The sequence below is a fragment of the Carica papaya genome, chromosome 6 (assembly GCF_054855325.1).
Source record: "Carica papaya isolate Zhongbai chromosome 6, ASM5485532v1, whole genome shotgun sequence".
Lineage (NCBI taxonomy): Eukaryota > Viridiplantae > Streptophyta > Magnoliopsida > Brassicales > Caricaceae > Carica > Carica papaya.
Genome location: NC_142314.1, coordinates 5,668,942 through 5,695,226, shown reverse-complemented (window position 1 = coordinate 5,695,226; position 26,285 = coordinate 5,668,942). Strand labels below are relative to the sequence as shown.

At 34.6% G+C, this 26,285-nt stretch overlaps 2 protein-coding genes across 12 annotated transcripts; one reads left to right on the top strand and one right to left on the bottom strand.

The window, feature by feature from the left end:
• Positions 1-682: 682 nt before the first annotated feature.
• On the bottom strand, positions 683-9,662 carry LOC110816080 (uncharacterized). The gene is made up of 3 exons (XM_088222316.1): positions 8,128-9,662; positions 7,643-7,765; positions 683-2,459 (listed from the first exon to the last, which is right to left on the bottom strand). Exons 1-3 carry the CDS (start codon positions 9,566-9,568, stop codon positions 889-891), a joined length of 3,135 nt encoding a protein of 1,044 aa, XP_088078442.1. The 5' UTR covers positions 9,569-9,662; the 3' UTR covers positions 683-888.
• On the top strand, positions 4,056-24,566 carry LOC110816086 (Alg9-like mannosyltransferase family). 11 transcript variants are annotated; one of them, XM_022044119.2, is made up of 15 exons: positions 4,056-4,478; positions 4,597-4,694; positions 4,827-4,899; positions 14,104-14,312; positions 14,649-14,792; positions 14,900-15,117; positions 16,473-16,738; positions 19,591-19,708; positions 20,769-20,873; positions 21,081-21,367; positions 22,287-22,568; positions 22,650-22,854; positions 23,726-23,877; positions 24,009-24,171; positions 24,297-24,566. In XM_022044119.2, exons 7-15 carry the CDS (start codon positions 16,512-16,514, stop codon positions 24,378-24,380), a joined length of 1,623 nt encoding a protein of 540 aa, XP_021899811.2. In that variant the 5' UTR covers positions 4,056-4,478; positions 4,597-4,694; positions 4,827-4,899; positions 14,104-14,312; positions 14,649-14,792; positions 14,900-15,117; positions 16,473-16,511; the 3' UTR covers positions 24,381-24,566. The 11 variants fall into 11 exon arrangements, with proteins under 11 accessions (XP_021899811.2, XP_021899807.2, XP_021899808.2 ...); XM_022044115.2 differs by lacking the exon at positions 14,900-15,117 and having other exon boundaries at positions 4,057-4,478; XM_022044116.2 differs by lacking the exon at positions 14,900-15,117 and having other exon boundaries at positions 4,057-4,478; positions 4,582-4,694.
• The last annotated feature ends 1,719 nt before the right edge of the window (positions 24,567-26,285 follow it).

The window sequence follows — 26,285 nt, the reverse complement described above, 5'->3', positions numbered from 1 at the left end:
TTGAAGGGAAGTGACAAAAAGGAAGTTAGTATTATGTAATAATTAATAAGAGATTTATGGAAACCTCTTTGTTTTTTGTTTTTTTTAATCTCGTATAACCATAATTACAAAAACATTCTTATATATATATATATTCTAGTACAAAGATATTGTTCATACTAATTTTAGTTAGGTCTATGATCTTTAATCAAAGTGACATTCAAAAAAGTTTAAAAAGAATATGTACATAATGATCTTTAGAAAAAATTTAAAGAGAGTATTGATCTAAATTTAAGAGAGAATTTAGAGATTTGGGATTCTTTTTTAATATTGATAGGATGTATATTTTAATTGGCCAACTCTAGTAAAGATTTTATTGTTGATCATCTATAATTTAATTGTATTTTACGTTAGAGGAATAAAATAGAGAACTTTTGGTAAAATTGTGGGGAGAGTTTCTCAATCTTGACTCATCTTTCCAATTTTTATCAAAATTTGTAATAAGAATAAAATTTGGTATGTTATATTTTATTTACTTATAATACGGTCATATATATATATATATATATTTAAAAAAGAGCATACTACACTTCTTTCTCCCTGCTTGAAATTTGGATCCCAGCTGGTCCAAAACCTGTGTTCTCTGTTTTCAGCCTATATTACAGCATACATGATAATATGGGAAAAGGTAGAAGTTGTTACATTCTATATTAATTAGTTAACAATTATTAATTAATAATAACGAGAATATACATAATCCCATTATGTAAATCTTACATTGGCTAACACATGGTGTGTTCTTAAATAGGTTCCAACTTTTTATGGTGCTTTATTTTCTTCAACCTCTCTCTCTCTCTTATTTTCTTTAAATGAATGATTATTAATCATTAAGCACACAATTACCCTTAATTAATTAACCAAAAGTTGTTTCATAAAATCGTCCATGTATTTTTGATGCAGCTTTCTATCCCCAAATAACTTGGCCATCTTCCTCGCCTCCTCCCTGTAACTAATCTTTCCCTCTCTCTGCTCATCTGCCATAACCAGTCTTATAGAATCCGCAACATCATCCCTCGTGAACAATCCATCTTCATCATCTTTTCTTGGAACTACTACGCCTACGTTTCTCTCCCCCATGACTCTCGCGTTCAATCCTTGATCCAACATGAAAGGTAACATCACCAATGGACATCCAAACAGGAGCCCCTCTATAACTGAACTCCATCCACAGTGAGTCAAGAATCCTCCAACCGACTCGTGATTTAGTATCCTGAGTTGAGGTGCCCATCTCGTCCAAACAATCCCTCGACCCTTGACTCGATCTTCAAACCCATCTGGTAGCTTCAACGATGGCTGTTCAGACCCTGCAGCGTCGAGTCCTTTCCTTATCCTTAATGCCCAGAAGAATGGCAGCCCGGATAACTCTAACCCAAGGGCCAACTCAGTGAGTTCTTGTTGACTTAGAGTCAACTCACTTCCGAGTGCTACGTAAACAACTGATTCTTTTCCCTGCTCATCCAACCACTTATTGATTTCAATCCATGATTCATCTTTCTCAGCCTGAACTTCAACCGAAGGCGGCAACAATCCCAGTGGAACCACCTGTTTCCTGTGAAGATCGCCATACAGGTTCAACCACTCGGGTTCAAGCTCCATGCAACTTCTTATCGCCAAAAGATCACTTCCCTGGATCACTGAGCCGCAACGATACAAATCTGAAACTCCTGAAACGTTTGGCTGATTAGCAGAAGAAATATACCTCTTGGCGTCGTAAAGAGGAAAGGCTAGCTTCGTCGGAAAAGTGACCCATTGGGGAGTAACAGTGAAATGCTCAGGCTCACTCCGTGGGTCGTACCCGTTGACCATGTCTTCAGCTGTTGACCCAAATAAACAGAGCGACCATGCATTGAAGATGCTAAGGAAGACTCGTCGGATCCCCTTTTTAGCCGCCATGGGAGGCAACCAGAAGGGAGCAAAGTCGTAGATTATCCAATCTAGAGAAGAATTAGATTCAAGGAAGTCACTTAGAGGTTGTTGAAGTTCGTCGTGGGCTTTCTTGAGATAAGGCATTTTGTCAAGTGGGATATCACTGGTTGCCTCTGCGTTTTCCGGTAGGTTTTGGTCGGCGGGAAAGGGGAGCTTGACGAAGGTTATGAAAGGGAGAAGATGTGAAGGGAGTTTTGGAAGACGATCGATGTTTCTTGGGGTGGAAATGAAGTAGACATGGTGACCCTTTTGAGCCATGAGCTTGGCAACTTCTAAAAAGGGGATCATGTGACCAAAAGCTAGCCATGGAAACACGGCGATCTGAAGCTTCTTTGGTGCAGGAATGGAGGTCAGAGATGAATCCATTGTTAGCTTCTTGTGAGAGATTTGGTTCTGGTTGTCATCAACAGCGTAAATAAATAAGGAGGGCAGTGGGCAATTATATATTGAAAAAATCTTGGAAAATAATACCTGCTTCTGGAGCTGAAATTTTCAATTTATATATGAATATGTATACTTTTCTTTGAAATATGTACTATGTATACATTTATACGTTCAAGCATGTGCGCAGATTATTAATTAGTGTTTTTAAAGATCTAAATATATGTATAATGTAACACGTACACGTAACTTCATGCATATGTATGATGCAATGATATAAGCATACACCAACATGCACGTATATATGTATATACATGCGATAATTTCATGTGTACTCGTATATTATATGCATTGCCAAAGCCAGGAGCTGGACTTACTCCCACCTAGCGGCCGAGGGTGAATTGTGTTCTTGTAAGGGTCAAGATAAAAAATTATTACATACGACTTAGTGTTACATTATAAATTATAATAAGTGAATTGTAAAATATAAAATATTTAATGAGAATAAATAATTATATATTTAATGTTATAAATCTTTATATGTATTGACGTACTGTTAGATATAATATATATATTTTAACTATTTCTTTAGTATTATTTTATTTGTTAATAGTATATTTTAAAAATATTAATTGACTAAATAAATTCTTGAAGTATATTATTATATGAAAAAATCTCCAATATATTTTATACCTGTTTATATTGATAGCTGATGATAAACAATTTTAAAACAAGTTCAGTTTAAAATAAACAAAAAAAAAAAAAATTATAAATATCAAATTGAAAAATATCAGCCATGACTTTTAACTTCTTCTCCATGGAAAACAAAGAGAAGAAGAATTGTATTTTGTAACTACTTGTTCAAGTTTTATATGGAAAACAAAGAAGAAGAAGAATCTTATTAAGATTACTAATTTATACTGGATCTTGAAATGTTTAGTCAATGGACATACTCTGAAAATTCTAGTTACATATCTCATACATGTATATATATATATATATATATATATATATATGCTGTTTTCTAGTTGGAAGAAGTTTTTGTTTTTTCAGTCTTTCTGCTTGTTAAGGATGGTATTTTTTAAATCCAAATACACTCAATTTCACCCTCCCGCTTGAACTACTTAACCCGTAAATCAAATTTGGAGTAAAAAAGATTCATATTAAAAAAAAAAATTATATTAATTTATTATACTAAAATCAGTCAGAACTCAATCTGATGTATATACTTATTTAAAATTTATGATCAAAACTGATAACCCACAAATTTATATACAATTCAAAAAATTATATATAAAAAAAATTTCTCAATCTGATTTAGATTTAAAACGAGCTCATGTTCATACATTACAAGAGAAGTAAGTTAGATCGGATCTTGTAAAAAGGGGGTTACAAAAGAAGGTGCATGTGCAATTGTTAATTCATTATCGGACAATGGAAGTCCGAAGGGGAAAGATGTTAGGTAATGCTTAATTGAACTTTGAATTTTCTTTTTGATGTATTAATTTATTTTAGTGGGAGAAGGAAGTTCCATCACAGAAAGGGAAAACCAAACATGCTTTTTCCTTTTGAATTTGGAATAACATGAACTTCCACAAAATGACAACATCTATATGCATACATATATATATGTATATATTTATGTATATGTATATGTATATGTATATATATCTATGTGGTCTAAAAGAAAAACTGCGAGAAATGAAAACATAAATTGACATGTGAAAATTGAGTTTGCTGGTTTTATAATTTTTTCTTTGGCTTTTTTCTCTGGTTTCAAACAAATCTGTTTGCTTTTATTAATGGATCATTCAAAATTATTAAAAAAATTTATCACATCAGTAGTATATATCGTTACTGTATCCACATGGCTATATGTTAATTTCCTTGCATCAGAATATAGATAACTGTTACAAGTACATCTGTGTGTTTTTTACGAAGTACTTCAAGACTGGATAATGCTGACATCTCTCCAAATTAAGCTTAGTTTAAAAAATGGAATCTAGTTAAGCCCATCGCGGCTCTCCCATCAATAGCCCATTTGATTCTTGATTCCCATACTTACAAGAAAAGCAAAGAAATCATAGACCAGAGCAGAGAGGAAGATGAACTACTGATTCCAGGTTTTCCTGGTATAATTTCTTTTTATGTAATTTCATGTAGTTTTATGATGATAAAACTAGAAGGGTATTTCAAGTCTAGCTTCCTTCTTTCCGTTATTCCATTTTTGATCAGATAGGGTGCATGTAGATTTTGCTTTAACTGGAGGGACTTCGTTGCCCATTGAGTAGCCTACCACCTGTTTGTCAAAATGATTGAAAGAATATCAGCTATGTGCATTACAAACGGTGCGATTCTTGGATTTCTTAGCTTTAAAATCTCCTTTGTTTTCTTTCTGGTGCTGCTACAAATTGGTGCTATGGTCTTTCTTGTTTGATTCCATGTGATTCCTTACATTGGATAGTTGAATTGATTTGCAGAAAGAGAAAAAGCAGAGGAGATAAGAGAGGAGCACGGAGAGAAGAGAGATATTGCTGATTCTTTTTGAATGAGGTACATTTGCCCTGACTTGGGTATTTATACGTGAATTATTTCCTGTTAGATTGAGTTAAAAATCGCTTACTGGCTCCCTCTAACTAATTTTAACCGTATTAGCCATTTTGGTAGCAGCATTTAGATAAGAATCGATGTCTTAATGGTCATGAATTTATATGTGTATGCTTATCAAATGTTTTCTTAAATGCTGGAGAATTAGTCCATGTTTTTGAAGCTGCATCATGCTCGATTTATCAATCTTTTTTCTTTCTTTCTCGAGTAACCATGTTTAATCATCCACCTTTACATGCTTGATCCTTTAACACATGGTTTAGCCTGATTATTGTCTTAGAGGTAAGATGGCGGCACTGTTCAGTTTTGGATTTTTCTATGATACTTTATACTGCTTGTTTTCTGTTTGACAAAACCCCTAAAGAATCGCAAAGCTAATATATAGCTGGAATTAAGTGATATCTGGCCTATTTTTTTCTGATTCCTACTCTTTCCTTTCACTGTGGATATTCTCGGTGATGGTTCCTGAACTCTAAATTGATCAATAAAGAATACCATTTAGTTTAATCGTCGGTGATGCCAATCGTGGGATTGACATGATAAATTTAGCAGAAAAAGAAATAGTGAAGATTGGATAGATGGAATGTGATGGTTGTTAGACCAGTATCAAAGGGATAGCTATCTTCATTTTCTTGTTTGATTGAATTATTCGTAACAATTTGCAATTTTGGTGCCTGATTTTAAGATCCAATCCTTCACTAAAGGAACCTATGGTGAAAGAGCTCTTGGCGAGCAGTTCCATTTTTCTCTATTTTTATGCATTTAATCTTGAATTATAGTTCCAAATAATTTAACAATATTCATTAGATTTCTTTCATAAAAAATGCCACATTCACGTAAGTGTAATACCCAATTATTTTTATTTCTACATAAATATAAATATGTATTAATTTAATTTAATTTAATTTGATTAAATAAAAATAATAGTAATAATAATAATAAAAAGGATAAAAAAAATAATTGAAAATTTAATTGAAAATAATTTTGGGAAAAATAGGTGAAAATTTGGGTTTTGAGTGTATTTTTGAAAAAAAAATCAGAAAACGGGGGTCAAAATATAATTTAAAAAAGTTACACCACGTCAGCTGTTCGGTCAGCAGTCTCGACCAACCAGGACGCGCTAGGTGGCAGAGATCGCTGACGCGGGAGGCCACACGAGGGGAGCTACGTGGGCAATCTGCATGCACGCGATCAAACGACTGAGATCTGTTCCTGCGTGCATGAACGGCTCAGATCAAAAACGCGCACGACGGTCCAGATTGCATTGCACACGGACGACCCAGATTGAATCGCGCACGGATGACTCAGATTGAATCGCGATGAACGGTGCAGATTTACTTCCTATTTAATCACGATCGGACGGTTCAGATTAAAAGTGATGGACGGCTCAGATCAAAAGTGGATGATATAAATAATCCTATCTGCACCTAAACCCTAACCCTAGCTGCCAGAGCTCCTCGCCGGAGATGACAGCCCAGCCGCCAGGGAGCCGACTGCCGCTGCACCGGAGCAATTTTCGACCGTCAAACGAGGTAAAAATTCTACCATTTGCTCAGAATTTGATTTCAAACCCACCCATGGCCAAATCGGAGTGAAAGAACTGGCCAATTGGCTGGAAAACGCCGCCGAAGCTCAGTGGCGCAGCTGCGGGGTGTTTCGGTTTTCGCCTCCGATGAGACCCTTCCCGATTCCTGTTCGATGTGATTTTTCCACCGTTGTGATCACCGTTTCCTCCTCTACAGGTTGACCGGAGCAAAACACATAATTGCAACATGAGTCGGAGGAGTCGCCGCACCGGAGAGCCCCAACGTCGGTGAGTTTCGGTTTTCTACGTTTTTTCGGCCCACCGAGGGCTGTAAGTGTGTTTTCTCACATGAACCGATGCAAGTTTGGCTGAATTCGGCCGAAAACAGCCAATCCGATGTGGATCGTTGCCACGAGCGGCAGCGCCATTGCCGGGGCACGGCGGAGCCGCCGTGTCGGATTTTTAAAATTGGTCGAGTAGGCTCTGTGATTGATTTTGGGTTATTTAGGACATTTGTAGGTACCGTAAGTGCGTTTCAGTTCCCAAAGAAAAATTCAGGAAACTTAGGGACTGCCCATAGGCTCAGTAACCATTTAACTTTTCAGTGTCAAATCAAGTAAGGACCCATAACCCTATTTCCTATCATGGAATTGAAGTTTGAATAAATGATAATACTGAATTTTGTACAAGTTAAATAGATATGCACGATTAATTAAGATTGCTAATGGAGTCCGAACCGGACATTATTCTCTGTTGATTCCTGCTTGATTTATTTTACAGTTTAAATGCATTATAATATCTAATTTATTTATTCTATGATTTTAAATGCATGTATTACTGTCTTACTTGATCACTGTGTGATTTTGGAATTTAAGATATGATTGTATTACCGGGTGCATGTTTATTGTTTATGTGATTATGTTTAACTTGCACCCGGTAATACAATTATATCTTAAATTCCAAAATCATACAGTGATCAAGTAAGACAGTAATACATGCATTTAAAACCATAGAATAGATAAACTATATAGCATAATGCATTAAATTGTAGTCTCAAAACCTAGAAAGTTGAAAGCTGTAACTGAGATCCAAGAAGTTAAGCATCAACCTTCACTTGATATTTTGCCTAGTGCCTTGGTGGGTGACATTGCCCTATCTACTCACTAAGTCTTGGCTCCGAACTTTGCTGGAAACTGCCTCTTTCACTGCTTGAAGTTGGCACATTGTTGCCTTGCCAAAATAAAATTTCTAGGTCAAATAAACAATCATCAATCTCCGATCCAGAACCTGCATTGTTAAGAGGAACCCATAGGCTTAAGCCTGAGCACTAATTATTGTTGAAATGGTGCTTGTGGTCCTTACATGCCAGGAGGCACGAGTGAACTCTTGTGAATCACTTTGGAGCTAAGCCACTCCAGAGCTGAGTCATTTTTGGAGCTAAGTCCGCATCATTAGTGAGCCATTGTGAGCTCTGAGCTGTTTTCAGAGCTATCTGCGAGCCCCTGTTAAGCCATTTTCAGATCAAATTTGAGCCAAAATTATGCTATTTTTGGTAAATTTTAAACTATTATTTCTGATTTGTATTAAATTTTCTTTTTCTTCTATCTTTAATTGAATTATTATTAAATATTAAACATACAATTAGCCTTAATTAACCAAAAGTTGTTTGATAAAATCATCCATGTATTTTTGATGTAGCTCTCTATCCCCAAATAACTTGGCCATCTTCCTTGCCTCCTCCCTGTAACTACTCTTTCCCTCTTTCTGCTCATCTGCCATAACCAGCCTCAGAGATTCTGCAACATCATCCCTCGTGAACAATCCATCTTCATCATCTTTTCTTGGAACCACTACACCTATGTTTCTCTCCTCCATGACTGTCGCATTCAATCCTTGGTCCACCATGAAAGGTAACATCACCAGTGGACATCCAAACAGGAGCCCCTCAATGATTGAACTCCATCCACAGTGAGTCAAGAATCCTCCGACTGACTCGTGATTTAATATCCTGAGTTGAGGTGCCCATCTCGTCCAAACAATCCCTCGACCCTTGACTCGATCTTCAAACCCCTCTGGTAGCTTCAACGATGGTTGCTCAGACCCGGTAGCATCGAGTCCTTTCCTTATCCTTAATGCCCAAAAGAATGGTAGCCCAGATAACTCTAACCCAAGAGCCAACTCAGTGAGTTCTTGTTGACTTAGGGTGAACTCACTTCCGAGTGCTACGTAAACAACTGATTCTTTTCCCTGCTCATCCATCCACATATTGATTTCAACCCATGAGTCATCCTTCTCAGCCTGACCTTCAACTGACAGTGGCAACAATCCCAGTGGAACCACCTGTTTCCTGTGAAGATCGCCATATAGGTTCAACCACTCGGGTTCAAGCTCCATGCAACTTCTTATCGCCAAAAGATCACATCCCTGGATCACTAAGCCGCAGCGATAAAAATCTGAAACTCCTGAAACATTTTGTTGATTAGCAAAAGAAATCCACTTCTTGGCATCATGGAGACGAAAGGCTAGCTTTGTCAGAAAAGTGACCCATTTGGGAGGAACAGTGAAGTGCTCAGGCTCACTCCGTGGGTCGTACCCATTGATCATGGCTTCAGTCGTTGAGCTAAATGAACAGCACGTCCATGCATTGAAGATGCTAAAGAAGACTTGTCGGATCCCCTGTTTAGCCGCCATGGGAGGCAACCAGAAGGGAGCAAAGTCGTAGATTATCCAATCTAGAGAAGAATTAGATTCGAGGAAGTCACTTAGAGGTTGTTGAAGTTCGTCGTGGGCTTTCTTGAGATAAGGCATTTTGTCAAGTGGGATATCACTGGTTGCCTCTGCGTTTTCCGGTAGGTTTTGGTCGGCGGGAAAGGGGAGCTTGACGAAGGTTATGAAAGGGAGAAGATGTGAAGGGAGTTTTGGAAGACGATCGATGTTTCTTGGGGTGGAAATGAAGTAGACATGGTGACCCTTTTGAGCTATGAGCTTGGCAACTTCTAAAAAGGGGATCATGTGACCAAAAGCTAGCCATGGAAACACGGCGATCTGAAGCTTCTTTGGTGCAGGAATGGAGGTCAGAGATGAATCCATTGTTAGCTTCTTGTGAGAGATTTGGTTCTGGTTGTCATCAACAGCTTAAATAAATAAGGAGGGCAGTGGTCAATTATATATTGAAAAAATCTTGGAAAATAATATCTACTTCTGGAGATGAAATTTAATTCATGTATAATATATATACTTTTCTTTGAAATATATGATATGTATACATTTATACATTCAAGCACGTAGAGATTATTAATTAGTGCTTCTAAAGATTAGTTGTATGTATAATATAACACGTATACGTATCATCTTGCATATTTATAATGCATGTGGATTGATATAAGCATATACACACATGCATATATATATATATATGTACATACAGAAATGATGATTTGGTATGTATTTATATATTATATGCATTGCCATTGGCCTCTCAGTCAAAAAATTACCTTGTGGCCGACCCGTAAATTGTGTTTTTGGAGGGGTCAAGATAATTTTTTTTTTTAATTTTTATATATCATAATGTGTGTTATACAGTAGAAATTATAATAAATAAATTATATTTAATGGAAAGAATAATTATATGTTTAGTGTATGTCACCACCACAAAACCTTCATATCTATTGACGTACTGCTAGATATAATATAAAATTATAAAGTATATATTTTAATTATTTATTTAGTACTATTTTATTTGTTAGTAGTATATTTCAAAAATATTAAATGACTAAATAAATTTATTTAGTATCAAAACAACATAATTAATAATTATTTAATCTGATTTGTACAATGACAATATATATGTGTGTGTGTGTATATATGTATATATTTGTAAAAGTTGATTTTGAAGATTCTTTAGTTTACATTATTATATGGAAAAATCTCCTATATACATTGACAGTTGATAATGAGATGTTTATCATCGTGATAGTTGATAATGACAGATTTTGAAATAAGTTAAGAGTCTAAAAATAAACAGCCGAAAGTTTTGTAAAATATCAGATTTGAAAACTTTCAGCCATGACTTGGCACTTCTTGTAACACCCAAATAATTGAGTATTTTTATAATTTTTTTATTAAGGATATTTATTAAGTTTAATTAAAAAAAAAAAGAGCACCACGTCAGCAGACTCAGTCAGCAGTCTTGGCCAACCAGGACCTGCCGCGTGGTAAGACCACGTCGATTCGGAGACGGGCCACGTTGGCGATCCGCGTACGCGCGATCGGACGGTCCAGATGCGTCCCCGCGCGCACGGACGACCCAGATCAAGCGTGCGCACGGACGGCCCAGATGCAATCGCACGGACAGCCTAGATGCACGCGCACGGACGACCCAGATTAAATCAAAAACGGACGGCCCAGATTAAATTAAAAACGGACGGCGCATATTAAATCAAAATGGACGGCTGAGATCAAAAGGCAAAAGGGTATAAATAGAACCCCCACACCTGACCACAAAAACCCTAGCCGCCTGCCCTCGCTGGAGAAGACGAACCAGACGCCGGAGAAGCCGGCCGCCGCCACCCGCCGCTGTACCGGGGAGATTTCCGACCGCCGATCGAGGTAAATTTCATACCCCGACTCGTTTTTCCACGCTGAATTCCCTGTGGCCAAATCGGAGCCAAAATCCCGGCCAAACGGCTGGAAAATACGGCCGAAATCCAACGGCGCCGCTGCGCCTCTCCTCGGTTTTTGCCTCCGATGAGGCCCTTCGCGGCCTCCGTTTGATGCAATTTTTATATCACCGTGATCACCATTCTTTTCTCTACAGATTGATCAGAGCCGAATCACCAAAACACGAACCTCACCGGAGAGCCGCCGCACCCGAGAGCACCGCCGCCAGTAAGCTTCAGTTTTTCGCAATTTTTTGGCCCACCGAGGGCCCTAGGGTTGTTTTATCACAGGGACCGATGTAAGTGTGGCCGAATTCGGCCGGAAACGGCCAACCCGAGGCGAATCGCCGCCGCAAACGGCGGCGCCGTCGCCAGAGCACGGCGGAGCCGCCGTGCCGGAATTGCGATATTGGTCGAAAGGGGCCCTGGGCCTAATTTGGGATTTTTTGGAACACGTGCAGGTATCAGTAGTGCGTTTCAGTTTCCCGGAAAAAATTCAGGAAAAATTAGGGACAGCCTATAGGCACACTGTGAAGCCGTGTTCAGACCCCGAAACGAGTAAGGACCCCTCACCTTATTTCCTATCACGGTATTAAAGTTCAATAATGATAAAACGGTATTTCTTGAATCAACGAATGTGTGAAATTGCTTAAGGTCGCTAATGGAGCCCGAGTTTAGTGTGTTTGTCGGTTAACTGTTATTTGGCCTATTTTACAGTTTTAAATGCAGTATGAGGTCTGATGTTTTCATTTCATAGTTTCATGTGCATATTTTACTGTTTTATTGATTATGGGTTGAATGACTGAGAAACCGATGCTGTATGTTGTCTTGTTTGGCATAAATTCCTGTTTTGCTTGTTTGCGTGTGAATTGATGATGCTGACTGAAGAAAAGGGGAATGAAATGTTATGTAAATTGATAATTGTATAATGTGATCAGCTTGACTAGATATCCTGGGAGATGGTGGACGGATCGGGTCCGTAGGGAACCCTACCGGGATTGTGGTCTCTCATACCGGACGGGGTATGGAGACCCTATGTGTTTTGGCGCCCATACCGGACGGGGTATGGGGACGGCCCGTTTCACCCTCATACCGGACAGGGTATTGAGGTTTATAGTTTTGGCACCCATACCGGACGGGGTATGGGGACGGCCCTGGAATCTGATTACAAGTGTTAAGGGTTCACGGGTAGCGGGACCCCTATGGATCCCCATGGATACTAGTAGACTGGTAAAAGAGGAAAAATATGTTGTGTAATGATTGAATTACAAAAGGCGTGATAAGTATTATGTTATACAGTTTATATGATTTCATGATGATGATAATGTTATTGTTTTCGTATATTGTTTTATGAATTTCACCGAAGTAAGTGGATGGTAAAGGTTTTATTATTGATAAAAGGATTTGTTGTAAATTATGCTCCATTGGTCTTTTTGTGTTTTCTACCCACTTTTACCTCCGTGACGGTGAGATATCGTGATGTCTTTACTAGGCTGGTGTAGTTCATTCCTTATTTAATCATTTCAGATCAGGAAGATATTGTTCCCGAGCCCGTTCCGCAGGAAGACGACGAAGGGGACGCCTAAAGACTCCATAGTCATATTCATAGCTTTTACTTTCGAGTTTCTCTTTTAGTTAATTTGATCTTTTATATTTTGAGCACGTTTTTGGTTTTAGTGTAAGGGATGTTAATCGAATTTTGACTTCGCTTCCGCATTTGACATTTTTAATACACATATTTCATTTTAAATTTCTGGGGCTGTTACACTTCTTGTCCAAGGGAAAACAAGGAGGAGGAGGAGAAGAATTTTAATACTATTACATCTTGAATGTTTAGGCAGTAGTTATATTCTAAAAATTCTAGTCACATATCTTTTATATATATATTTATATATATATTGTTTTTCAATTCTAATCACATATCTTTTATATATATATTTATATATACATATATATATTGTTTTTCAATTGGAAGAAGTTTTGTATTTTTTTTCACTTTTTTTTTTGGCTTTTTAAGGGCTATATATATATATATATATTTATTTTTATGAAAATACACTCAATTTCATCGGCTTGTTCAGCCCACTCAACTCAATTCGTCTGAACTCAACTCGTATTGATTTTTGTTAAATAAAAATTAAATTTGGAGCAAAAAGATTTGGATAGAAACAAAGTTTATATCAAGATAAGACTGAGTATTGATTTATTTTATTGAAATAAGTCAGAGTCCGACTTGATATGTATATTTATTTATTTATATTAGGTTAATGATCGAGACCCATAACCCACAAATTTATAAATGGTCTAAAAAATTACAGAAAAAAAAAAAAAATTTCTAAACCTGCTTTAAATTCACAACGAGTTTGTGTTCATAAGTTATAAAGGTTCCAGCTTGTTAAAAAAGTTGTAAAAGAACACGTTAATTCATTAATGGGAAAGGCTTAAATGAACTTTGATTTTTCTTTTTCTTTAATTGATGTATTAATTTATTTTAGTCGGAGAAGGAAGTTTCGTCAGAGAAAGAAAAAACCAAACATGTTTTTTTCTTTTGAATTTGAGAAGACATTAACTTCCACAAAATGAAAAAATCTACGTAATGTATATATATATATTTATATATATATATATATGGTCTTAAAGAAAAGGTACGAGATATGGAAACATGAAAATAGAGTTTGCTGGTTTTATAATTTACTTTCTTCGGCTTCTTTCTCTGGTTTCCACCAAATCTGTTAGACTTTATAATGGATCGTTCAAAATTGTTAAAGAAATTTTTTGGACCCAAAATTGAGCAGAAAATTTTTGATTTAGTTCGGTCTTATAGACCAAAATTTATTGACATATTAATATTTTGATCTTTTATTTACATAATATATATTATTTGTATATTTAATTATTTTTAGTTTTTAATACAAAAATTTCTTTAATGAATCCAAACTAAACATTATTTGATCTGATACACTTCAGACCGAATTAAGATTAGTTTCAACAATGGAATCTAATTAAGCCCGTCAAGAGCCCATTTGATTCTTGACCCCCATACTTAACAAAGCCTAGACCAGAACTGAGAGGGAGGTCTGAAAGCTCCGAAAGAAGCGAAGACAGAGCAACAACACAAAGCATACACCACTACGTAAAATAAAGCGAGGATGAACTACTGAATCCGGGTTTTACTGGTATAATTTCTTTCTATGTAATTTTATGATGATTACTTGATTGCATGATGAATAATACCACTTGTCGCCTTGTTTTTGTCAGAAAATTTATGATATCCTTGGTAAGGCTAGAAGGGTATTGCAAGTCTAGCTTCCTTCTTTTCATTATTTCGTTTTCGATCAGATAGGGTGCGCGTAGATTTCCTTTGTTTGGAAGGATCTCGCTGCCAATTGGTTAGCTTACCACCTGTTTGTTAAAATGACGGAAAGAATATCAGTTATGTGCATTACAAACGGTGTGATTTTTAGATTTCTTGGCTTAACAGTTTCCTTTGTTTAACTTTCTGGTGCTGCTAGAATTGGTGCCATGGTCTTTCTTGTTTGATTCCACGTGATTCCCTACATTGGGTAGTTGAATTGATACGCAGAAAGAGAAAAGACACAGGAGGTTAGAGAGAAGCACGGGGAGAAGAGAGCTTCTGCTAATTCTTTTTGAATGAGGTACATTTCCCCTGATTTGGGTATTTATGCCTGAATTATATTGAGTTAAAAATCTCTTACTATCTCCCTCTAACTAATTTTAACTGTAGTAACTATTTTCTTAACAGCATTTAGCAAAGAATCAATGTCTTAATGATCGTGAATTTGTATGTGTATGCTTATCAAGTGTTTACTTAAATGTTCGAGAATTAGTCCATGTATGCGAGTCTGCAGCATGCTCGATTTATCAAATTTTTTCTTTCCTCCTGGAGCAACCGTGTCTAATCATCCACCTTTATATCCTTGATCGTTTAACACATGGTTTAGCCTGAACACTGTCTTAGAGGTAAGATGGCGGCATTGTTCAATTTTGGATTTTTCTATGATACTTTATACTATCTGTTGTCTGTTTGACAAAACCCCTAAAGAATTGCAAAGCTACTATATAGCTGGAATTAAGTGATATCTGGTCTATTTTCTCTAGTTCCTACTCTTCCCTTTTGCTTTGGATATTCTGGGTGATGGTTCCTAAACTTTAAAGAGATCAATAAAGAGTACCATTTAGTTTAAATTGCATTTTCATCAGTGCCAGTTGTTGGGTGAACATGATAAATTTAGCAGAAAAAGAAATAGTGAAGATTGGAAAGATGGCATGTGAAATTGTTAGACCAGTATCAAAGGGGTAGTTATCTTCATTTTCTTGTTTGATTGAATTTTCAAAAGAATTGCAATTTTGGTCCATGATTTTGAGACCCAATTCTTCACTAGAGGAGGCTATGGTGAAATTGCTCTTGGCGAGTAGTTCCGCTTTTTTTTCTATTTTAATGCATCTAATCTTGAATCATAGTTCCAAATAATTTAACAATGTTCACTAGATTTTCTTTCATAATAAATACCACATTCACATACATCCTAGTAGTTAAGAAACTTACAAATGCATGTAAACTAAGCCTTAATTTACATAGTCAGTTGTCTCATTCCTTCCGATTCTATTGTATTTTGTATTCACCTTTTGATTGGATTGATAGTAACTCCTAGTACCTGAAATGTTTAACGTAATGTGAGGTTGCTAATTATGAGAAATTCATAATTATTTCAAAAAAAAAAAATTCTTCTATCTTATTTCAAAAAAAAAGTTCTTTGTTTATTCTCTCTCTCTCTCTCTCTCTCTCTCTCTCTCTTTGAGTTTAATCATTAAATAAAAATTATTTGATGCTCTTGGGATATTAATACCATTTATTAAATAAGTTCTATGTGTACTATATATTTATATTTTATGTAAAACATATAAATTAGTTACTGCTGCCCTTAATCAATTGTGTATATATAGTTATGCTTATAATTATATTACTTAAGATATCACGAAAGTAATAAATTTTACAACTAATATTTTCATTATAATAGTCAAAATATGCACAAACTTAATTTAAGAAAATACATTATATATTTGTTTTAATACAAGTATAAGCTAATGTTTACTTAATGGATAAGAACTAGTTTACTCTAGTTGGTGGGTTGCATGGTTATATATATCCACTATATTTCGGCAGCACTTCCTTAGCTTTTCCATTTTTTGGGCAAAAGATAGTCAATTCCACGCTCAATACCGTAATTAAGCATGCAATTAACTATCTTTGAGAAGGAAAATTTAGTCTCATAAAATGGACACTAATCAATGAGGGACCTATCTTTTTGACACAGCTCTATTTGTGGCTCCTCCAATTTTGAAGAGAATAAAAGATGAAACAAAGAAAGCATGTTGCATTTGCTCCTTTGTCAACAAAGAAGAGTCCCGATCTCTCCAACAAAGATGAAATTGTGCCCTCAAAACTATGTCTATTTACTTTGAAGAGAATCTTTGTGGCTTGTTTGGCAATACGAATAGTAAATGCCTTGTTGATTCAGACTTATTTCAACCCAGATGAGCATTGGCAATCACTTGAAGTTGCACATCACATTGTATTTGGGTAATCTTCAATTCTTGCATGCTAATTTTTCAAAATCTTACTTACCTATGTTATAAATTCAAAACTGGAGTTTTTATTTGTTTATTGTACTTCCTTTCAACTTAACACATGAAAAATGTGAGCTTTATTAATTAAGAGCTTTGAAGGAGGCCATAACTGTTGGGAGAGATCAAAGTTTGTGGCCCCAAAGTTGATCAGAACTGCAAGGTCTAAGCTATCTGATGCAAAACATGAAGGCCATGAAGTGAATATATTTCAATAGTAAGAAATATTTATGTTATATATGTTTATATGTAATTAGTAAGGTACTTAGTTTATTTAGTAATTATTACTTGCAGGCATATTATTTAGTATGAGTGTATATTTCCTATTAAGTTAAGATGTTTTAGTTTGGAGCATACTATTAGCACGATATATGTCCTCTTTCCTATTAAGTTAGCTCAACCAGCGATTAATGTTGAAAGGGTGCTTGTGGCCCTTACATGCAGAAGACACGAGTGAAACTTTTGTGAATCACTGTGGAGCTTAGCCAGTCTTGAGCTGAGCCATATTTGGAACTAAGCCCACATCACTAGTGAGCCATTGTGATGCCTGAGCTCTTTGTGGAGCCTTGTGAGCCCTTGTTGAGCCATTTTCAAATCAAATTTGAGCCACAATTATGCTATTTTTGGTAAATTTTTAAACAATTCTTTCTGATTTGGAGGTTCATTTATGGATAGGTTGGACAGATTATCCTTGGAGATTCATTTAAAGATAGGTTGGATAAAGTCTCATTGGAGGTTCATTTAAGGAAGGTTGGACAAAATGTGCTTGGTTTTACTATGACAAACATTTCCTCTATTACTATCATATGTTGAGATATAAAATTTCTAATTTTAGTTCTTAATAAGTTTTCTGTAAGTGTTGTGTTCAAGCTCTCTTTTTTTCTATATTACTATCATGTTTTTTTGGCACTTTAGAGAAATTGAATGACTGAAGTGGAGGAACTAAGTTGTTGGCTGCAAATGGAGCTAAGCTGAATGAAATTAGAGTCGTTGAGGTTGACTTGATTTAAAAATTACGAAAATTATGTTAAAGTATTATGTAAAATAATAAAAACATTAAGTGGCTAAAAGTTAGTAGAGCTTTTAGGGGTGAGGAAAGCAGTGTTTCTAGGCTAAAAAATAAGTGACTGAATTTGGATCTATTTTATTAGCTCATGACATTATTTGTAATGAGAATTTTGGGAATGTCGTTGAGTCACTAACTTTATTGTAAATTTTTTGTACATGGGTGGTATCCCCGTTTTTGTTGGTACTTTGTTAATATACAACTTATTTTTTTGTTTCAAAAAAAAAAAATAATAAAAACATTAAAAAAGATTATGGCTTGGAGCAAAATACTCTAAATCCCTTCCTAAGCAAATACATGTCGTTGATAAGTTTGGTTTTGCATTACAAATTATTCCATAACATGGTGTCATCTCTGCAAGTAATCATGTTGCTAAAGAAAGCAATTATGCAATTTTATTAGGAGTTTTCTTGGTTTAGTAGGTGCTAGATATAGTAGCTTAGATCTCAGCAATTCACTATTTAGCTTTAGGAGATGCTTTCAAGCTTCAGAATGTTAAAAAAGCATTGGTTGTACTGTTATGTTGGATTTAACAAAATTATTTTATTTACCTAAAATACTAAAGATGGGTGTTTTCTTTTAAAAGAAAGATGGTATTTGTATGTTTCATCCAATCTGTTAATCATTTGTCCTTGATGTGTGGTATTGATCAAAGTTCCTCTGTTGTCACTGTTAGGTAATTATCCTATGTACTTCTGCAACATTTTTGATTGGGCAAGTTGCATTCAAGGGTGATGTTTTGCCTGTTTTGTTCTCCTTTCTGGTGTTTCAGGCATGTTTGTTGTACCAGTTGCTTTTTAAAGAAATTATTTAGTCAAATTTGATCTTGAGCTGCATTTGTGACAATTCTAAATTGATGAGAATTGAACTTATATGTAATTGGAACAAAACCATTGTTCCATATGAAATTCAAAAAATGCATTCCAACTTTCATCATATGCCAAATACTGAATGTGTTCCACTTCCACATGGAGCTTTGTATAAACTATATTTCCATTATCTTCTAATAGAATTTGCATTTTTCCTGGTTAGAATAAGTGTATATTTGCAGATGAATATCGCATGAATTCTAAATTTGTTCCAAAAATATAGCATTGGTAGCTGAAATCATTTTCAGAATGTATAACTAATGAGGGACAATACTAAGGATTGATTGGTTTATTGATTGGGCAAGTTGCATTCAGGGGCGATCTTTTGCCTGTTTTCTTCTCCTTTGTGGTGTTTCAGACATGTTTGTTACATCAGTTGGCTTGTTAAAGAAATTATTTAGTCAAATTTGATATTGGGCTACATTTGTGACAATTTCAAAATTTGTCTGGAACTTATCTGCAAATCCACATTTTTCTCAACTACAAGATGACGAAAGTCCTACTACCTAAAATGATAAGATTTGAACTTATATGTAATTGGAACAGAAAGATTGTTCCATATGAAATTGAAAAAAATGCATTACAACTTTCATCATATATTTTTCTACTCTTTTATCTCAAAAAAACTTTCATCATATTCTAAATATTGAATGTATTGTTCCACTTCCACGTGGAGTTCAAACTAAATTTCCATTATCTTCTAACAGAATTTGCATTTTTCCTAGTTAAAAAAGTGTATATTTGCAGATTAATATCACATGAATTCTAAATTTGTTCCAAAAATATAGCATTTGTAGCTGAAATCATTTTCAGAATTGATAACTAATAATGGACAATACTAAGGATTGATTGGTTTATTGAATTGATTGACAGGTATGGGCATTTGACATGGGAGTGGAAAAAGGGCATCCGCAGCTTCTTGCACCCACTGCTGTTTGCTAGTCTTTACAAAGTTCTTGCTCTTTTGGGTCTTGATACTCCATGGTTCATGGTAAATCATAAGCCTATACTATGGTAGATTTGAACTCCGGGGGTTGTAGAAGAGTCGGGTGAGGGTCTTACATTGAATGTATGTCTGTGTGTGTGTGTATATATATATATAAACTATCTGTCCAAAGCTAATACATTTTGATTGGTTGAACTATTCAAAACATTAGAAGTTTTCTCCTTAGAGAACTTTGTCACGTGATCCACATGCAAAAGGAAATGGATTATTAATAGTGTGATTTATTGTGGTAGGTTTACTTAATATGTAACAGGAATTTGCACATGCAACTTGGATGGATAATGTTTGATAAATCTGTTGAAAGTGTTGTTTCCTGCATTATGGGTACATTTTTTTTAACTTAGTTTTTAACTCCTAAATGCATTGACAAACAATTTTTACTATTTTGGTAGCTGTTCTACATTTAAGGACTGTATTCAGGAGATTGTTTGGCCAAACTGCTACTTTAATACCAAAATGTATTCTTATTCCCTCTATTCTGAAGATAATTGTTCATGTGAAAACAATTTATTGGAACTATATTGCTGCTATGATGTGATTGTTTATTCTTGAGTGGTTTCCGGTATCAAGTATGGTCATTAATTAGCGGATTTGGATTATCTTTGATCTATATAAGTTAGGTGGTCTATCAGTTTGAATCTGTTTCTTTTGAGGAAATGAAATTGAAATTTAAAGTCATTAATTAATGAATTTTCCTTTGAACGGAGTTCAACTTGCTAAGATAGCAGTTTATCATTAGTGGTTTGACAGAAGGGAAAGCAAATGTTGGTCTTCTCATTAGTAGTTTGACAAAGGAGAAAGCAAAGTTGCTCTTTTTTGTTTTGCATAAATTTACAATTATTGAATGTAAATTTGTTGTTAGAGCATCAACCAAGCTAAAATGTGGAATGTAATTTTCTTTTTAGCCACACACACCAAAAGGAAAAGGAAATATTAGCTTGTTTCTTTCCTTTGTGTGGAACAAACTGATGCTAGATGGAACAGCAATGCTTCTTTTATTGTCCATATGGAGACTTAACTGTATCATGTCTTTAATGATTGACAGATGCACTCTCCCCGGATGCTGCAATCCATATTTTCTGCTGTTGGTGATTTATATTTGTTCCGACTTTCTGATGTTCTGTTTGGTAGTACTGTTGCAAAATGGACCGTATCCTTATTTTATTTAATAACAATTGAACAGCATGTAGCTTCCTTCTTGTACGGAAGATTTATACAGGTGACACTGACAAATGTTTTCTTCTTAAAAGAATTACAATATTCTAATCTGCATCTTTCATTATTTGTAATTGGAGGCTATCTTTCTATTATTAAGGATAGGGCACTGGTAGATATGGTATACTTGACTCTTGCGTAGCTCTTTTGTCAATTGGCAAACTGGTTCATTTTTTTCTGTATCAATCGTACATTATCAAATTGTTTGGAGACTGTTCTTACGCTGGTGAGCCTATGGTACTGGCCTTGTATGCAAGTTTCCTCCAAAAAAGTTCCCCAGGATTCAAGGAAGTGGGCCTTAGCTTTAGCAGCTTTAGCTTGTGCCATTAGGCCAACAAGTGCTATTATATGGTTGTATGTTGGCTTTCTTGAGTTGCTTTCAACACATGGAAGACTGAGGTTTATTGCAGTAGAGGTGATTCCTATTGGGTAAGTATTATTGCCTCTTTCATCCATTTTATCCAATTTTTGTACTTTGAAGCGCATGAATTCTTTATACTATCTTATATTTCATAATACTTACAGAGACATTCACACTCATATTTCTTGCTTGTGTGTGAAATATCTGTGTCAAGTATTTTCAGCAAATTATTCAGAACTATGTATTATTTCAGGAGAAGTCATTATCAGTCGGGTTCAGATGGTATTGAGATTTGAGTAAATTTAGGATCAAAGAATAAAAATGAAATGGAGTGGATTCTATGTATTAACATGCAACTTTAGGGGAATATTGCTGTCTTTTTAAGTGGGTACAAGTAAGGGTTTTTTTTTTTTTTTTCTTTTTAATAAAAAAATCCATTAGGACTAGAACGACTTGTGTTGGTTTTCTATCGGTCCAGCTAAGAAGATATTGGTATTATTCATGATCTAATAACCCAGAGCTAGATAGACCCACAATGTTACATTGACACTACTTGTATGAAGATAATAATGTAGAAACGTTACATCGGACCTTCTGCTTTTCTTTTATTAAAGTCTGAACTTTGAGGTCGATCCCTCCTCCCCCACTCTCCCCCTCCCTCAAGAAAAATAAATAACAAGGATAAGAAAGTCCGGATGTCTATTTTGGTTGAAGAAAAGCACTCGTTTGGAGATGATTGATGAGGCTTTCTTCTTCAAAATATTCTATTTGGAACTGTTCATGTTTTTCTATCTTCCCTTGGAAACTGTATGTAATCCTCATTGGAGGCAGTGAATGGACTTTCAATGAATTGCAATGGATACACATTTCAAGTTATTCTTAAGTGAGTGCCTTTTTTTGATCTGTTTGTGCCTGTCTATTGTTATTATATGCATGTCAATGAAGTTCATATTTTGACCTTATATTTACTGATGTTCATGGTATTAGGTTTCTGGTGCTTGGATTAACATGTTTGTTGGATCGACTGATGTATGGCTCATGGATCTTAGTACCTCTTAATTTTCTGAAGTTCAATTTTCTTTCCTCTGGAGGAGATTATTATGGAACTCATAAATGGCACTGGTATTTCACCCAGGGATTTCCGGTCATGCTTTTTACTTTCACACCATTCTCTATTGCTGGCATCATCAAATCTAAAAATTGGAAGCTTTTTGGCCTTATTACATGGGTTTTAGGACTTTACAGTGTACTAGGCCACAAAGAATTCAGGTAGATCTATCAGGGGTAACAAATTCTCTCTTCCAGTTTTTGTTTCTACTTAAATTATATTTATCCTTTAATACACTCTAGCTTCAGGTTTGTGCTTCCAGTGCTTCCAGTAGCTTTGATATTCTCGGGGTTTTCACTAGCTGCTATGGAAAAATCTAATTCTTCACGTCCTGGACGAAATGGATCTTCAAGCAGTCGCAAATGGCCTTTAAGTCTTAGATTTTCAGTGTTCTTCTTGCTGGCTACTAATATTCCGATGGCACTATATATGAGTTTGGTCCATCAGGTACACCAGTCACCTCTTACTTAATAGCAACCTTTTTTTTTATGTTCGCTTCCGTATTTGATGTGCTGATTCTCTATAGGTTTGGCTTCCTATTATTGCTTTTTCCCTTGTCCTCTTTCAAAAAGACTGTTCATTAAGTCTGTGTTCGGAACAAACGAATTCCACAAATGAATTCTACTAGGATTGTGGTGACTAACTCAAAATTCCATCAATTTTGGTGGAAATTCGAAAACAATTTCAGATTTTTAACAAAATAACTGACTAAAAGGCCTAATTACTGCAGTTTCACTCTAATAACTAATTTGATATATATATATATATATATTTAGATATATATATATGTATATATACCAGAGATCAGAAGCTATACATATACATAAATATATTTTTTTTCCAGCAAATAAGAAAACAAACTTCTGATACTGCTTTTGCTGCAAAAATCCAATCCCATATGAGCTTATATAGTTAAAAAATTTAAGGAAAAATTTCTTCTGTATTTGCTGCAAAAAAATATTTTTTTGTGATTTGACAAATATGAAGAAATAAAATTACAACAGTTGTGAAATTAATTAAAGCATATGATGGTTATTTTGAGAATAACTTTGTTCCAAACAATTGAATTCCATAGAATATTATGATTTGTTCCAAATTTAGGGATTCAGTTCTAAAATAATTCTTTTGTGAAATTCATTTCCAAATGAATTTCTAATTCCATGTTCATTTGTTCCAAACTTCCAAATTAAGCATAAAGGAAATTTAATTGTTTGTTATCCATGAACTTAGAAGAGACATTTCAGGAAATCTCTTTCCTAGTGACTATGAGCTGTTGTTTGTTTTCTTATATATTTTACCTGTCAAACTTATTAAACAGAGGGGAACAGAGGATGTGATGAACTATCTGTCAAGAGAAGCAATTAATGAGAAAGTAGAGAGTATTTTTTTCCTTATGCCCTGCCATGCAACACCTTACTACTCCTCTCTTCATCAGAACCTGCCTATGCATTTTCTGGACTGCTCCCCAAGGTCTGCACTTGTCCAGTTAGCGAAATCTTCTTCTAGTCTCTCTCTCTCTCTCTCTCTCTCTATATATATATATATATATATCTAGAAAGCTAGTTCAAAATTCGAAGTACATCTGGTTTTTTGTTCGACAGAGAAGAGAAAGGAATCTTAGATGAGTCAGATCGTTTCATGAAGGACCCTGCTGGTTTTGTTTCAGAACTTGCAAAAAATTGGTCTTCACCTAGTCATATTGTATTATTTGAGCCAGAAGAGAAAAAGCTGAAGGATTTTCTAACTTCACATTCTTTCATACAGGTAGACACAAAATTTGATTATTCTTCCTGATTCTTTAACTTCTTAAATCCGTTCTCATTTTATTTTGCTTTCAGTTATAGTTGTTTCCTATCCTATTTTAGCTTAATCTCTTTCAATAATGGCAGGTAAGAAGATTTTTTCATGCTCACTTCAAGGTGGATCGCGATCATCAAGCATCAGTAGTCATTTATGCTTCCATGATTGGCTAGAGACATTCTGGCCTCTGCAGTTGGAGTTTTTGCTCCCAAGATTTTGATTTGTCTTAATGAAAACATTACTCACGGATTGTTTTGTCAATTTTGGCATTTTGACATCAGAAAAAACTTTGGTTTAGAAGTTTTAAGACTGTATTTTGGAATAAATGAAGTTTATTGTAGAAATCTTTTAGAAACTTATACTTATTTACCTAAGAAAGAGTGGAAGTTGACATGAAAATTACAGAATTAACAACACCTCTAACAAGTCGAATCCAATGACATACCTCATCACTTTTTGTCGAGCTTCTTGTTTCACTACATTCCTCCAATTATAATGTGTTGAAGAAGACTTCTATCTCGATTACAATAAGAACTAGTACCTATGTTTGACATTTAAGTTACTGTCTTCTTGTAGCATTATACTAACTTATCTTCAAAATATCCATAACTTAAGAGGGATCTTGACAATTATTTTAGTTGCATTATGATCAAAAATTGTGTAAACAGGTCATTATTTCAATATAATATGTTTGAGTTGAACATTTTTTAAAGTGTTTGAGTCAATAAACTTAGAAACCTTTCTTAATGGAGATAGAGAAGTAGGTCTTGACCCAATTGTCTTCCCAAATCTCAATAGATCCTACCATTTCCCACCCACCATTGAGTGTCCCTTAATAATATTTCATGTCCACTAGTATGCATCTTCAAGTACAGCTAGAGTTATGACATTTCTTCATAGCTTGAAAATCTCCCGTTCAAAAATATTTGATTTTTAAAACTTTTAAAAGTTAAGATGATGAAGTGTCAAAGTTATTCATTCAACATTATTTAGTTAAATAGCTAAGTTAGAATACTGACGATCATAAAATTCTAAACGCGCATAACTTTTTGATTTCTGTAAGTTCATACATGGTACGTAATAAATTTTCTGCTCATCATATCATTGACACCACCAAAATCTAGCAACTACTTTTTCAAGTTGGTCGCATACCGATACTGGAAAGAAATAACATCATATCTTGTATGTAGCAATTTTCTGAAATACTTTCCAATTTTCTATCACATTTTCTCTTTTTGTTCTTTTAGCTTCTTGCCAACTTTGTCAAAAATTAGGATAAATAACTTTTTGTGAATCACCTCAAAGTCATCAAATCAAGATGTTTACTATGGTTATGAATCAGTGAAGTTTATAAAAGTTATTTTTATGAATGAACTGAAATAGAATGATTTTTTCTTTTTTCATAATAACGTTATGAGTTGAATAAGATTCATAAATCAAGATAATTTCTTTGATTCTACACAATTCTTATAATATAATAATTATAAAATATGTGAGACTCTGTGATATTTATAAAATCTATAGATGTAATTTTTTTATTTATATTTTCTTAACTAAAAAAAGCAAAACTTCTATCAATATTAGAAAAAGATAACAAAATAAAAGATGTATTTGAAGTTAAATGAAAATGTTTATAAGAAAAACTATTTATGAGTATAAATATGACAATTCTAAGAACATTATGAGGCTTATGTCCAATTTGATAGCAATTCTAAGAACATTATTAACACATTATCGATAATTAAATGTGGTTTAAATACAAAGGTATATTGAAGCACATAAAATATTAAAGTAGAATCTCTTTTAGACTCGTTAGAGGTTTTTTTTTTTTTTGCAATGATCATGTAAATTACATTATATAAAATAAAAACCTGAAGTCTTTTAGCAGTTATGGTTTTCTAATTTTTGGAACTGAAGTAACAAAAGATGTGATTAAGAAAGCCGATATCAGTGTTTTTGTTAAGAACAAAAACATATATATATATATATAATACATATATATAGACTACGAAGTAGCCTATGGTAAAACAGAAAAAAGCTGGAAAATCCATGTAAACACTAAGAATTAGCCTGTAGAA

Bases quoted from the DNA above. Each gene is read 5' to 3' on its own strand.
- LOC110816080 (XM_088222316.1), bottom strand. From the start codon at position 9,568: ATGGATTCATCTCTGACCTCCATTCCTGCACCAAAGAAGCTTCAGATC. The intron at 7,766-8,127 runs AAGGCTAATTGT...TTAACAATGCAG, and splicing joins CAAACAACTTTTGGTTAATT to GTTCTGGATCGGAGATTGAT. The intron at 2,460-7,642 runs GTGAGTAGATAG...CATATATAAATT, and splicing joins AAGTTCGGAGCCAAGACTTA to GAAAATTTCAGCTCCAGAAG.
- LOC110816086 (XM_022044119.2), top strand. From the start codon at position 16,512: ATGAAACAAAGAAAGCATGTTGCATTTGCTCCTTTGTCAACAAAGAAG. The intron at 21,368-22,286 runs GTAAGTATTATT...TCATGGTATTAG, and splicing joins GTAGAGGTGATTCCTATTGG to GTTTCTGGTGCTTGGATTAA. The intron at 22,855-23,725 runs GTACACCAGTCA...CTTATTAAACAG, and splicing joins ATATGAGTTTGGTCCATCAG to AGGGGAACAGAGGATGTGAT.